Source organism: Gossypium arboreum, chromosome 12 (assembly GCF_025698485.1).
Source record: "Gossypium arboreum isolate Shixiya-1 chromosome 12, ASM2569848v2, whole genome shotgun sequence".
NCBI lineage: Eukaryota > Viridiplantae > Streptophyta > Magnoliopsida > Malvales > Malvaceae > Gossypium > Gossypium arboreum.
Genome location: NC_069081.1, coordinates 69,662,999 through 69,678,598, shown reverse-complemented (window position 1 = coordinate 69,678,598; position 15,600 = coordinate 69,662,999). Strand labels below are relative to the sequence as shown.

Here is a 15,600-nt window from a genome sequence, read left to right as displayed (position 1 = left end):
AAATAGTTTCTCCTCTTTATTATTCTCCCTTTGGCCGTTTACTTTAGGGGGAAGGACCTTAGTGATTTATTTTCTTAATGATTAATAATTCATATATCTTATGTGTAACACCCCTTACCTGTATCCGACGCCGGGACGGGATACGAGGCATTACAAGACTTAAACGCAAGCAAACATACAAAATCGAGGCATAAAATTTTGTTCAAATTAGATTCATTCATACATATACAAATTGTCCCTTATATGGGCCTATGTGACCCAAAACATGCATCGGGTGTAATTTGGGACTAAATCGAGTACTTTAGAAAACTTTGGGAAAACTTAAAAAATTTCATGAAACAGGGTCACACGCCCATGCGGGTAGGCCCTGTGGTCACACGCGCTTGTCTGGCTTGGGACACGCCCATGTCCTAAGCCCGTGTAACTCTCTGTTTATGACGTCATCAACACAAATAGGGTCACACGACCAAGTCATACACTCGAGTGCTTAGGCCGTGTGGCGAATTAAATTTCAAAAAATTAAGTGGAGACTTCACACGGCTTGGGCACACACCTATGTCTTAAGGCCGTGTCCTTCACTCAGTTGAGACACACGACCGTGTCTCTTCCCGTGTGTTTACTACTGGGCATTCTGTTTTGCCAAATTAGAGTGCAGGGGACACATGGCCAAATCACAGGCCCATGGGGTAGATCTTGTGTCACACACAGCCTAGACACATGCCTGTGTGTCTACCTGTGTAGACAACTTTAAGGTTATTTTCCAAGCCATTTGCCACCCTTAAAAGCGCACTCACTTATACATTTTTGATGGCATGCAACATAGTACATTTAGTCACTCAAATACTCACAATCATAATTAATCCATGACTTTTAATCGTCAACATATCACATGCTCAAACTATCATGCTTTCATATGGCATTCCACACCAATTTCATAGTTATTCATCCATATAAACCTACCTTCAATCTACTCAATTATACCATGAACATGGTCATACCTATTAGTCCCAATTCATTCATTAAACATATATGCCATTTATCACGTCCATTACCAACAAGCAACCACCAACCACATCACAAGCATAAACACATTGCATGCATGCATAAATAATTAGGGTTACAACCCAAGAAGAAAATATAAGCCACATCTCATCGCCTTATACAAAGTTAATCATAATACCATCATGAGCCAACTCATTTGGCTATTCAATATGACACATAACAAAATGACCAAGTCCCTTATACATGCCATACTCAAATTGTTGAGACTAACTATACCCAAACGTCCAATTGATAGTGTGATCGAGTCTCTAACATCCTTCGATCCCCAAGCTAGCTTGGCGACCCTATAAAAGATGGAAATGAAGGGGGGTAAGCATTAAAGCTTGGTAAGTCCATATGCAAATAACAAGCTATCTAAACAAGTATTTAACATACATTTAACATAATAAACATAAATTTGTATTTCATCAAATCACTTAAACTTACTCATCACATAAACAACCTTGTCATAAGTTAATCACATACCAAAGCATTACTCATGAGTTCGGTATACATACCTATATCAACTCATAGCATAATCTTTTACTCATTCTTCTCATTGACTTACCCCTTGGGTCTTCTGTCAAATTACTCGATAATTTACCCGTTGAACACTCGGAATACTATTGGATACACGGAAGGCTCGTACATAAGTGCCACATACGTAGCTAAAGCTACCTCATATCACATGACACATAAAAGCTCATTCTCGAGCTACTGACGAATATGCTCACACAAGCTGTCGGTTAGGACGTAGCTACACGGGCTCACACAAGCTATTAGGTATCCGCAACACATATCGGACTACCTAGCCACCGGTAGGACATACAAGACCAGCACCTGGAACCACATAAACATATATCACATATCTCATGAGCTCATAAATCACATGGTTCCTAGTGGCATGTCACTTGTATCCTAAACTATTCCTAAGGTTCAAATGGGATTTTTCGATATCACATCTCTGTCAAGCTTGCTCGTAATGTCGATTTCAATGTACATAATACCAATCACTTACTCATGGAGCAATCAAAGCATAACTCATAATAGCATTAAATAATTTGAATTCACATAATACTCCAGCATTGAAAATGTAACAAAACATCACATTATTTGTATATGAACTTACCTCGGTACTAGATGATGAAAACGAACCTATTCTTCGTAAACCTTGTTTTTTCCCCGATCAAGACCCGAATCACGTTTTTCTTAATCTATAATGCCAAATTTAACTGGTTTAATACATACATTGTTCAAATCGACCCATAATACATTCTTTGGTAAAAGTACCTTTTTACCCTAACTTTTCACTTATTTACAAATTGGTCTTTAGGCTTGTAAAACGAAATATATGCATTTTTTTTTGTTACCCAAGCCTTGCCGATTCATATTCCTACTCCTAGCAGCCCATGTTTTTCTTTATTTCAAATATTTACTACCCATTTTACAACTTTTACAAATTGGTTCCTTTTAGGTGTTTTCATGCAAAATCACTTTGTAAAACATGTTTAACACACATCAAACTTTCATATCCTTCCATTAAACATCAAAATACATGCATATCACACATGGGTAAGTTTTTGAACATGAACCCTTGTAACGCCCCAATTTTTGGGAATTCTGTGAATGTTGGCATAGGTTTAATTCTGTGAATGTTGGCATAGGTAAATGTTCCATGATAATGGTTTAGGTAAATGTTCCATGATGGGCATTTCATGTCTTTTGTATTAAAGAATTAAATGGATGAAATATGAAATTTTATTAAAAGAAAAAGGGGTGAAAAGAACAAAGTTTTGTCCATCTTTGTTCATCATAGCCAAAAGTTAGAGAAGAGAAAGGAGAGGAGAAAGCTCTTGAGTATTCGGTCACTAGGAGGAGGAAAATTGAAGGTAAGTCCTTGGTAGCTTGCTTCTATTTTGAGGTTCATGAGTTCTTCTTGATTCTAGCTTAACTCTTGAAGCATATTTTGGCTTTTAGTTGTGTTGTGAGCATTTAGTCATGAATTAAAATGAAGGAAATGGTTGTTGATTCATGTTCTTTTGATGAAAAATGGAAGATAGGTGAAGTTGAGCCAAACAAATGAGCATGCATGTGCCTTAGATGCTAAGGGGAAAAATCGGCTAACATGTTGTGCTTTAAAATGATGAAATAGAGATTATACTTAAGTAAAATCATAGATATGTGATGATTGATTGGTGATATACATGTTTAAATAACAAGCATGCAAGTTAGGCGTGAAAGAGTGATTTGGTAATAAATCTGCTTGGGACAGCAGCAGTAACATGACTTTGGAAAATCACCATAAATTGTGGGAGATGAGTTAGAAGCTGCATAAATTATGTGATTAAAGCTTAATGAGTCTAGTTTCAAATGGAATAAACAAGAACATATTTTGAATTCTGTACAATGAGAAATTTTATTCGTAATGAAGAGTGGTCAGATTAGTCAAACAGTGAAACATGGGAAACTTTAAGAAAAATCTGGTATTGATTGGCCATACCAAAAATTCTGAAAATTTTATGGATAGAAGATATATGAGTCTATTTTCAGGGAAAATTAATGGCACTTGATTTTGAGTTTCGTAGCTCCAGTTATAAATGATTTAGGGACTGTTGCTCAGGAAAACAACTTGCAGTGAAATTATGATTATGTGGTAAACACTGACAAAAATTTGTTAATGAGTTGCTTATTGATTTCTTATAAGCTTACTCTGATCTGTAGGTGTGGTTGGTCGAATATTGTAAGGGGTTAATACGTAGTTTGTATTTGAATAGTAAGATTAACGTGTTAGTAATCCAATTGTAGGCGGTTCGTGTGTGGATCTCGTCAGCATATCGTCGCAAACAGGTGTGTAACTAACACCCTCTTATAGAATAGATCGGCAAAAGCCGAAAAGTCGGTATTTTGAGATCTTGTGATGTGCTAATGCTCATGAGATTAATATTTTGATGTATATGGTAAATTAAAGTGATAAGCTGCAGAGTGCGCGATTCTGTGCATTTCGATATTTTTGGGCTTAATGGGCCAAAAATAGGATAATGGGCCAATGGGTCCAAGTTGGTAAGAAAACGCAGTAAGTGTTTCTGATCGTACGTAAATGGCTATGTTATGTATGAAAACCTTAAGAATAGTGAACTTACTTGAACACCCCTATGTATGCAAAATTACCGTTATACCCCTAGTGTAACACCCCGTACCCGAGTCCGGGACCGGAGTCGAACACGAGGTGCACACAGACTTAACTTAGTTATTTTCACAGTCCATTTAAAAATTTTCCAGACAAGCTGGTTACTGCATCACTGTCGCCTTAAAAATCATATCTTGAGTTTCAAAGCTCAAAAATCAGTTTTGTAATTTTTCCCTGAAATTAGACTCATATGTCCATCTACATATTTTTTTCTAGAATTTTTGGTCGGGCCAATTAGTACAGTTTATTAGTTAAAGTCTCCCCTGTTACAGGGATCGACTACACTGACCTTCGCGCATTACGACTTGGATATCTCCCTGTACAGGGCTTCAATACTGATGCCGTTTGTTTCTATAGAAACTAGACTCAAATAGGAATCTATACATATATAGCATGACTCCTAATTATCTCTGGTTAATTTATAATGAATTTCCAAAGTCGGAATAAGGGATCCAGAAACCGTTCTGGCCCTGTTTCACGAGAACTTTAATATCTCTTAGCATATAACTCATATGACCATTTCGTTTCTTCCATATGAAAGTAGATTCATCAAGGTTCATTTACATAATTTATTCACTATTTAATTCCATTCCTACAATTTTTAGTGATTTTTCAAATCCACACCACTGCTGCTATCAGCATCTGTTTTCAAGGTAAACTTTACCTATTTCGTGGTTTCCATGGACCAACTAGAGTTTTGTCATACATAGGTCCACATATAATCATATTTAGCCATTCCTATGGCTGATCATTTGCCCAACACTTCCATTCCAGTCCATAGTCACATCATGAAACCATACATATATACATAAACACAAATGGTCTAATGCCATACTCCACTTTTACGAGCCATTTTCGCATGGTCATACACACATACATCACAAAACGTGCTTGAAAAAAAAACAGCAAAGGGTAGTCCTATACATGCCATATCCAGAGTTCAACTAAAAGAGTACCAAAAGGGCTTTGATAGTGTGGATGACTTCGACTTCGATGATCTCGAATCCGATAGCTAACGAGCAAAATCTATAAAACAGAGAGCCAAAGCAACGGGGTAAGCATTTTAATGCTTAGTAAGTCTCAAGTAATGAAATCAGCTTTGACTAAAGTATTACATTCACATAGCTAAATGAATCACTTTATTAATACACATTCTCATAATCATACTTACTTCACACTTCATCAACGTACACACACAAGGCATCAACCTATCTAAGAGCCGAGAGTTCATTAGTCGATTGAACGAATACTATTTCAAACGAATCGACTTTTCCGATGCACATGCAAACATACCTTATCGTTTGGGTTTTTCGAGCGTATTAATTGAATTTATTGCAGCACAAAACGCTCACCTTCAAACCAAGTTTCTTGAATTTAGCGGATATAACCACAAGCACAATTGCCTTGGTCTTAACCCGGGTATAGCAACTTCGCACAAATGCCTTGGTCTTAGCCGGATATAACAACTTCGCACAAATGCCTTGGTCTTAACCGGATATAGCAACTCAAGACAAACGCCTTGGTCTTAGCCCGAATATAATCACTAGCATAAATGCCTTGGGCTTAGCCCGGTATCATTGAAATGCTCATGCACACATATCAATAATCACGACACATCCATATTTCATTTTCGTTACTAAGGCTCAAACACAAAACATTTATCAAACCTTTCCAATTTCGGCTCGATAGCCACACACAAAGAGCATGATTTCAATTGACTTTACAACGTAGTCCCTACGCACATTTGGCTATCCGCCATAATATGACAAATCATTTCAATATAATACAAGTAGGATCATTACTCAAAGACTTACCTCGGATGTTGTCGAATGATTCCGATGGCTATTCGACTACTTTTTCCTTCCCTTTATCGGATTTAGCTCCCCTTTGCTCTTGAGCTTAATTTAACAAATAAATTGATTTAATCATTTGAGCATCGAAAGAGGAATTCAAGGTACTTAGCCCACATATTTTCATTAGACATTAAAGTCACATATGTACGGAAATCATGAATCAAACTCAACACATTAGTTAGTACTCTCCTTGGCAATTTTCTAAGCCAAGAATAGGCATCAATATGCTTGCCTCTAACCGAATGCATGCACACCAATCCCCCTCATGTGGCCGAATATGCATGTCCATGTTGAGGCCAATTATACACTTAATACCACACATAAACGGCATACATTTTACTAACTAACGCATTCCATATTGTAACTCAATACGCATCAATCATTTACTTCATAACCGAAACATCATCATATGAAAATATATACCTTGAGATAGTATATATGTCATACCAATACATCATGTGCAAACATATATATATATATATATATATATGCTAGAGCCAAATCTCAAAGTTGATTATAACTAAACATGAGCATAAATCCAAAACACAAATCTTACCTACCATGCAATAAGCATAAATTAGACTTATGGATGTACCATGGCCGAATACGTCACAACACCATACCATTTCGATTTTGGTCATGGTTAAACAAAGAACTTAATGTCTCACTCAAAAATGCTAAAAAGAAAGTCCAAGAGCCATCAATCCACCATCACATGTATCATTAGCAAGCTTCATATTTAACATGCAATGGCATTAACACAAAATCCACCTTGGCCGAATACCATCCCCATGACATAGCAAGGATTTGAACCATGGCTAATAAGAACATCAAGTTAGCAACCAAAAACATGCATGAATCTTATGGCACAACATCAAACATACCTTAATCTTGATACAAGTATGGCCAAACCTCTTCCTAATCCTCTTCCAAACCAAACATGAAGCAAAAACTCCCTCCTTCTTCCTTATAATTTTCGGCCAAGAGAGAATGAAAAGGATGAACAAATTTTTTTCTCTTTTCTTCAACTCACGGCAGGGGGGAACACTCACCATTCTCTTTTTTTTTCTTCCTTTCATTATTCAATTCCCATGCTCATTATTTTATTTTTTCTTACATACACCATTGTCACAACATGTTTTATGACATGTTTTGCCCATAATCCTTGTCATGGTCGGCCACTAGCTATTAGGGGAAATTTGACATGCAAGTCCTCCCTTTGATTACATGCACTATTAGGTCCTTATAGATTAGCCTATCACATTTCAAAAGTGTCACACAAGTCCTAATAACTGAATTCACATGCAATCGACTAAATCGAAGCTTGAAATTTTCACACATTCATAAATACATATTCTAGACAATAAATATTACGTTCAAACATTTCGGTGACTCGGTTTAACGGTCCCGAAACCACTTCCCGACTAGGGTCAATTTTGGGCTGTCACACCTAGGGTTATTTTTTTTTGAAAAGCATGATGTTCTGTTTCTATATACGTATGCCATGACATATTATTTCTGATGCATGGGGACATGGGTTATATTATGGAGGAAGCGTCCTGGTGGCTCTGCCACAAATATCTGATCTGGTGGCTCTGCCACATATATCTGTTCTGGTGGCTCTGCCACGATTATCTGTATCTGGTGACTCTGTCACATTATCTTCTGCGCCATCTTTGTAAATTACGTGGTGTGTAGCGGTTGGGTGGGTCGAGTTGTCTCCCCACACGGTGTAAGGTTGGTACAGGGGTGTATACGGTTGGATATAGTTGGGTTTTTGCATAAACATGTAATATCTGTTCTGTTTTGTTGTGGGCCTATGGGCTTTATTCTGAATTTACATTCGGGCTAAGGCCAACTTATTCATTTCGTGGTTTGAGTGATATAGGCTATGGTTGGGTTAATTTACACACTGAGTTTCCCAAACTCACCCTTTTATTTCCATCCACGCAGTAATCCCCAACCATAGTGGGCTTGGAGCTGTGAGGGAATTCGGAGTGGCCACCCGTTCTGAAAGTTTGATTTTCTTCTGGTGAACTGGATATCCTTTTATTTACGTTTGAGGTTTTGGGTTTTTTTTAAATGTAATAAGGCCGCTTAATTATTCTTGATGGTTTTAATATGTGTTACTAAGATAAGTATTACTTATTTTAACTGTTGAAGTTGGAAAGCTTTAGTAGCGTTTTCAAAAACAACAATTGATTTCAAAATACCACGATAACAAGCAAAGCTTCCATAATGAAAGTATTTTCCAAAATTAATCACTTTTCCTAAAAAGGACTTAATCAAATCGGTTTTCTAGAAATATACATGACGTTAAGGTGTGGAAATGGCGGTATGCATGTCTAGGATTGGATCCGAAGGAGCTTGGTATTAAGCAATCCGATGGACTCACCTCCTCTTTTCCGATTTCCTACCGGTGCATGACTTCCATTCACTTTAACCTATCTTGAAATTATCTTTTAAAACACTAAGTAAGTTTTTCTGGATCAACAATATAAAATGTTTTGAACGCTTCGATGTGGCATGTCGGATCCGGCCATAACGTCTGAGCCAGGTTTGGGGTGTTACAACCCTAGCTCAAAATAATAGTAGAAATAGCTAGATCGGTTGATGGCAACTTCAAAAATGTAAAATCATTAAAACGGGGATAGGATGCACTTACTAGTGAGCTTAAAAGTTGAAGAAACCCTAGCTATGGTGAGCATGAAAATTTCGGCTGTGGCATGGAGAATATGAGCAAATTTTGCTTGATTTTTCCCTTTTTATTCTTTTAATTACTAAATGACCAAAATGCCCTTAAAGCTTTTCTTTAAAATTTTTCCTATTCATGCCCATTTTGTTCCAAAATTTTAGAACTTGGTCAAATTACTATTTAAGGACCTCTTAATCCATAGTAATTTCATGCTTAAATCTTCTAGAACTCAAGTCTTGCAACTTATTCAATTTAGTCCCTAACTTCAAATTGGACATTTTAGGCATAAAATTTCTTCATGAAAATTTCACACAAACATGCAATCATATCATGAATCATCAAATAATCATAAAATAATTATTTTTATTTTGGATTTGTGGTCTCGAAACCACTGTTCTGGCTAGACCCTTTAGGAATTTTCGTCTCCAAAAATCTACCGGTGAAAAGGTTTGGGTATTGGTTTCTCATGGCCTCCTCAGGCTCCCATGTAGCCTCTTCAGCCCCATGTCTTTGCCATAACACTTTTACAAAGGCAATACTCTTGTTTTTCAATTGTTTGACTTCTCAAGCTAAAATCTTAACTGGTATTTCACTGTAAGTCATATACAGTTGAATCTCAACCTCTATCGGTGAAATCACATGTGAAGGATCAGATCGGTAACGGCGCAACATAAACACATGGAACACATCATGAATCTTTTCCAATTCATACGGTAAGGCTAACTGATAGGCAACTGGCTGTACTCTCTTGGTGATCTCATACAGTCCAATAAAACGCAGACTCAACTTGCCTTTTCTACCAAATCTCAAAACCTTTTTCCATGGAGACACTTTCAAAAATTTTCTTGCCCTGTTTATTCGAAGCAGCTTTCAAACCATCACAAATTTTCTTCACTTTCTCTTTGGTTTCTTTGACTAAGTCAACCCCATGAATCTGATTTTCTCTGAGTTTAGTCCAATACAGAGGTGTTCGACACTTACGCCCATATAATGCCTCATAAGGCGCCATTTTCATACTCGACTGATAACTGTTGTTATAGGCAAACTCTACCAATAATAAGTATTTATCCCAACTACCTTGGAATTCCAATATACAACATCAGAGCATGTCTTCAAGTATTTGAATTACTCTCTCCGACTAACAGTCAGTTTGCGGATGGAAAGTGGTACTAAAGTTTAACTTCGTACCCAAAGACTCTTGTAACTTTTTCCAAAATCGTGAAGTGAATCTCGGATCTCTATCTGAAATAAACGATATAGGTACTCCATGAAGTCTGACAATTTCACCAATGTACAATTCAACTAACTTATCAAGTGAGAAATCAGTACGTACCGGTATAAAATGATTCGTCTTAGTTAATCTATCAACAATGGCCCATATGGTATCTTTCTTTCTCGGAGTTAAAGGCAACTCTGTCACAAAATCCATAGTAATCTGATCCCGTTTCCACTCGAGAACCACCATTGGCTGAAGCAAACCTGAAGGTACTTGGTTTCTGGCCTTTACCTAATGACAAATTAAACATTTTGATACAAACTCTGAGATATCTCTTTTCATACCATTCCACCAATACATTTTCTTCAAGTCATTATACATTTTTGTATTGCCTGGGTGAACTGTCAAACAACCACTGTGTGCCTCATTTAAAATATTACGAATCAACTCAGTATCCTTCGGAACACAAATCCTACTACGGAATCTCAAACAACCATCAGATCACTCAGAAAATCCGGTTCACTGTTGGACTCACACTGAACTCTCTTAGCTTGCAACTCTTTATCAACTTTCTGAGCATCACAAATCTGTTGAAGAAAAGTTGGTCTAGCTCTCAACTCGGCTAGAATCAAACCATCATCGAACAAAGTCAACCGTGTATTCATAGCCCTCAAGGCAAACAACGACTTCCTACTCAAGGCGTCGGCGACCACTTTCGCCTTACCCAGATGGTAATCAATCACAAGCTCATAATCCTTCAACAGTTCTAACCATCTCCGTTGTCGTAAGTTTAAGTCCTTTTGAGTCATTAACACTACAACAAAACTAATTTTTAACGACATTTTTAGCGGTGCTTGAACCAAAAACGCCGCAAAATTTGCGACATTAGCGACGCTTCTTGAAAAACGCCGCTATAGGTTAAGCATTACTGGCACTTTTTGCAAAACATCGCAAAAGAGTTAAGCAAAACGTCGTCGCTTTATGTTGAGAAGTGGAATTAACGGCGCATTTTGAAAAACGCCGCGGTAGATCAATCATTAGTGTTGCTTCTTTGCAAAAAAGTTTAGTAAAATGCCATCGTTTTGTGTTGAGCTTTAGTGACATTAACAACGCTTTTTAAAAACACCGTAAGACTGAAAATTAGTGGTACTTTTTGAAAAATACCGCTATAGATTAAGAATTAACCGCGCTTTTTAAAAAACGCCACTATAGATTGAGAATTAGGGTGCCTTCAAAACACGTCGCAAAAGCAATTAAGCGAAACATCATCGTTCTGTTTTGCCCAAATTAAAACACAGAAATCCCTCATCCCCAACACCCGAAATCCCTATCTTTTTTTCTCCATTTTATTTGCCTCAGATCCCCTTCCCCAAAATTCCCTTCCCCAAATCCCTAACATGGACAGAACTTCACATTTCTCTTTCACTTTTACGGTTTCAATCCTTGTTTTCCCTCTAAATTTCTGGTAAAATTCTCTCAAAACCTCTTCAGTTTCAGTTTTCTGGGCTTGTATTTTTCTGATTTGGTGGTGGGTTTTATGCTAGTTCTTCATCTCCTACCTTCTAGTTTTCGACAGAGCAAGGAATTAAATAAGGCAATCTTTGAAACCGTAAACCTAACTTGAACATTCTATTTCAATCATGAAATTTGTCTCTGCATCTGCATCATCCGTTATATTCAAATTTCTGTTTTAGATCCTACTGCTTGTTATTCTGTCTCATCTCGTGCACTATTTGTTGAGAGGGAGAATTTTTTTTAAAGCTATCTGATTCCCTTACCTGCTATTTGCAGCATCAATCCGCTGCTATTGATGTGAAATTTGTTCACATTGCTATTGAGGTCTTTAGTGGTTACGCTTTGTGCTGCGACTGCAGATTAGCAGCCGTGACAGTTATACCATTGCTATTTTTAACTTTGATTGGTGATTTGATTTGCTTTTTTTAATTAGAGTATACTCTCTCTTTTTTCCTCCATTTTTTCATGGATATTAAAAATTGGCACATATGCATTTCTCAACTTTGTTTCCCTAAAGCTGTTGAATTTATTTATAGGGTTCATGGATGCTTTCTAACTTTTATTTTAAATTTAAGGTAATTATTTAAGGTATTTAGTTAGAACAAAAGAAGAAGCCCCCGATATCTGACATTATTCTTCTTAACTGTATGCAGGGAAGGAATCCATGTCTAACTTGCACGTGATGGTCTGAAGGTCTCCATAGACCTATAATTAGGTGAGCATTGTACTTGGAAGCTCATACATTTGTGTGTACATATATATAAATATATGCATGCATCCTGGTAAACTTAGCTTTCAAAGCCATGGATGTACATATATCTTGTTTTCTATTCAATGATGTGAGTTTATATTTTTCTAACGAATGTTTTGCTCCCTAGGAATATTGATTGCTTTCGGTTTCTTTTTTGGGTTTTAGCAGAGTTGCTGAGTTTCGAGAATGTTCTTCACGGGTGATCCAACTACTCGAAAGCGGGTTGATTTGGGCAGTCAGAGCTCCAAAGAGAGAGATAGGCAGAAACTTCTTAAACAAACGCGTTTGGAACGCAATCGCTGTCTTTGGTTGTGCCAGCAAAATTCTGCAGCTCTCAAGATTCAGGTTTTGCTTTTGAATTTAGGCTGTTTCTTAGTTTCATTAATTACTTTATTTGGTTTAGTTGAAGAACTTTTTTTTTCCTCTTTTTTTTTTTTTTTTTTTTTGCATTGAGCTGAAAATTATTCTCGTGAATTTCAATGCTTGTTTAGTTTAAATACAATCATATGCAATAGACTATTTCCAAAAATTCTAGGTTCGTTTGTAATGTGAAGAGTTGGTTAGCTTGCACAGGTTTAGCATTATGTATAGGCCGCTCTTTATTTGTGCTAGGTAAGTGCTAATATAGTTTTGGAGGGTCAAACTATTGGTAGATGTAATCATTGCATTGTAGAAGGTGATTGAGAGACTACCCTTTGTTTTCCTTTAACTTCCTTATATCTGGGAAAGAGATTAAATTCCATTCTCAGGTTTACTTAGGAAAATTTGTGATTTAATGTATATTAAATTCACTATTAGGTTTAAATACATTAAACTATCCTCCAAGCTAATAAGGTGGTGAAATAAATAGTTTTTATTAAATTAAAACCTGCATTGTTTATTTAGGTGTGTCTGCTTTATGATTTAAAAACATCTAATACTCATTACTAAATTGAATTGTTATCGGCGTAGGGTGTATATGAATTTTGAGTATGCCTTTCTATTAGGCAATTTAGTTTAACAAAATGGTTGTTTGGATTTGTCTTTAAGAACTTGCTGGTCTACATTTGGCAAAGTCTTGACTAATTATTAACTACAGAAATACTTCAGAAGGGGAAAGGTAGTGGAAGTTGAACGAGCCAAGGTGCGAGAGCAGTTCTACAAAACTTATGGAAAGCACGGTCATCATGTAGACAGGTATATTTGGGCATTTATAATGTCTTTAACATGTTTCCTGTCAAGAACTTTTTTGGTTCATTTTATAGAGAGCTCCATTTAATGTCAACAGAGTGAACTGAAACACCATTTTCTTTTGGGCCTGCTTTACTGCTTTTTGAAATGCCTTATCTTTAATGTGATTTTCTGATTTTATTCAGATCTGCCCTTTTTATGCAGGCATTGTTTTGGTCCAGACTTAGAGTTTCTCCGCCAGCTAATTTTCTTTGTCAATGCATGGAATATGAATGATTTTTCTGTTCTTGCTGAGATTTGCCGATTAATTCAGCATTTTGTTCCGAGAAAGTGGTATTTCTATAATAATCCCTTCTTGAATAGTTGTATTATGGATAAGTGGTGTGTTGCATATAATTATGGTGGTGGCAGTGATTAACTGCTTATCTTTCTTTTTTTCTCGAACTTTTGCATATTTATGGACAACTTATTATGCATTTCATATAATTATTTTAGTTTATGCATTTCTTTCTTTCTTTAACTTTCACATATAATTGTGCAACAGGGGATGTTGTGGAACTCTTTGCAGGCACGAACTACTTATCCAATCATTCTTTGGTTGTCTACAGGTTGAAGCGACTCTCATTTGCTTGCATTCAGGCTATATATCACAACAGGTTTGTGCTTCAAATCTTCTTTTTTCAACTGGGTGTTCTTTATTTTTTTTATTTCTATATTTGCATCAAGCTTATGTTCCTTTATATTTAAGAAGCTTTTAGATGCTCTCTAGAATATCATGGATCTAAAACAGAAACTGAAACCAGGGAAAGAAATTGAATGCCCAATGTTGATGATAGCTTAATATAAGTCTTGCACCCATGTGTCTTTCTTTTCCTCCTTTCTCATTCTTTGTGTTTGCACTATGATGTCAGGTAGAATTTAATGTAGGCATATATTCTATGCATGTCTTTAAGCTATTTCAGTGGGTAATATTGTTGGTCAACAAACAGAGCTCTTATATACAAAGAGTGTCAAAGCAATGATGAGCTACATGAAGCAAGGAAAGTGCTAATTTAGGTACTGCCTACTTTATCTTGGCTTAAGATTGAATTACGTTTGCCTAAGCCTTGGATTACTATGCAAACTCAAGCAACTGCTCATAAAATCAATGTTTTCTTTCTTTTATGCAGGGTTTGCCAGAATTGTTGGGTAATTGCACTAATATTGGATTAAAGAGAATGGGAGAGCTTGATCCAAAGGCTTTTCATGACACTTGTAAGTTGCGATTTCCTTGTGATGAAGTGGGAATTCAGGCCACTACTCTATGCTCATCATGGTAGGAGAATCTAACAAATCTAAAGCTGTAATGGGGTGAAGAGATTTATAATGCAGTGGTAACAGCTTTGAAAGAACTCTTTTGTAGTAACTTATTGTAGTATGTTTGTAGTTGAAGTTTCTTATAGTGGACATCATGTTATTTATTCAGCATAAGTTTCAAATATTTTAGTTTTAAAAGAAAGTATGTACTGTAGTCATTAGATTGGGTTTTCAAAGATGATTATGTTAACATTTTCATCAAACATTATGAACAGTTCACTTGTTAATGTTATTGAACTCAAAAACAATTTAAAATGTGTCCATTGTTAGGTCATTAAAATTTTGTATGATCATTTAAGGTAAGAACGTAAATGAGATGATTAAAAAAGAAGTTGAATTTTGATATGGTCTTCAGCGGCGTTTTTGAGAAAAATGCTGCTAAAGGTCATGTTATATAGCGACATTTGTAGGAAAAGCGCCACTAAAGGTCATGTCTATAGCGGTGTTTGTAAGAAAAGCGCCGCTAAAGGTCATATTCTATAGCGGCGTTTATTAGAAAATCACCGCTAAAGGTCATGTTCTATAGTGACTTTTGTTGTAAAAGATCACTAAAGGTCATGTTATATAGGGATATTTTTTTTAAAAAAACGCCTCTAAAATTTAGCGGCGTTGTCTATAGCGGCATTTTTTGCGGCGCTATTAAAAACGTCACAAATATTTTTAGCAGCGCTTATAGGCCCAAAAAACGCCGCTAAAAACCTGTTTTGCTGTAGTGTAAGTACTTAAGACTTTTGTGATCGGTATAAACATGACATTTCTCACCAAATAAATAATGTTGCCAAATCTTCAAGGCAAACACTATGGCGGCCAACTCTA

The 15,600-nt window shown here is 36.3% G+C and overlaps 1 protein-coding gene across 18 annotated transcripts; it reads left to right on the top strand.

Annotated features, from left to right (window-relative positions):
* The first annotated feature begins 11,198 nt into the window (after window positions 1-11,198).
* Window positions 11,199-15,039, top strand: LOC108477069 (E3 ubiquitin-protein ligase UPL6-like). Of its 18 annotated transcripts, none has more exons than XM_053022476.1 (9): window positions 11,200-11,457; window positions 11,537-11,586; window positions 12,161-12,222; window positions 12,427-12,603; window positions 13,337-13,434; window positions 13,633-13,761; window positions 13,973-14,084; window positions 14,418-14,484; window positions 14,598-15,039. In XM_053022476.1, exons 4-8 carry the CDS (start codon window positions 12,445-12,447, stop codon window positions 14,448-14,450), a joined length of 531 nt encoding a protein of 176 aa, XP_052878436.1. In that variant the 5' UTR covers window positions 11,200-11,457; window positions 11,537-11,586; window positions 12,161-12,222; window positions 12,427-12,444; the 3' UTR covers window positions 14,451-14,484; window positions 14,598-15,039. The 18 variants fall into 18 exon arrangements, with proteins under 18 accessions (XP_052878440.1, XP_052878439.1, XP_052878441.1 ...); XM_017779503.2 differs by having other exon boundaries at window positions 14,340-14,484; XM_053022480.1 differs by having other exon boundaries at window positions 11,199-11,586; window positions 14,037-14,084; window positions 14,391-14,484.
* Window positions 15,040-15,600: the final 561 nt, after the last annotated feature.

Coding starts and splice junctions, on each gene's coding strand:
- LOC108477069 (XM_017779501.2), top strand. CDS start 12,445: ATGTTCTTCACGGGTGATCCAACTACTCGAAAGCGGGTTGATTTGGGC. Junction 12,604..13,336: donor CTGCAGCTCTCAAGATTCAG/GTTTTGCTTTTG, acceptor TATTAACTACAG/AAATACTTCAGAAGGGGAAA. Junction 14,085..14,339: donor CAGGCTATATATCACAACAG/GTTTGTGCTTCA, acceptor CTATGATGTCAG/GTAGAATTTAATGTAGGCAT.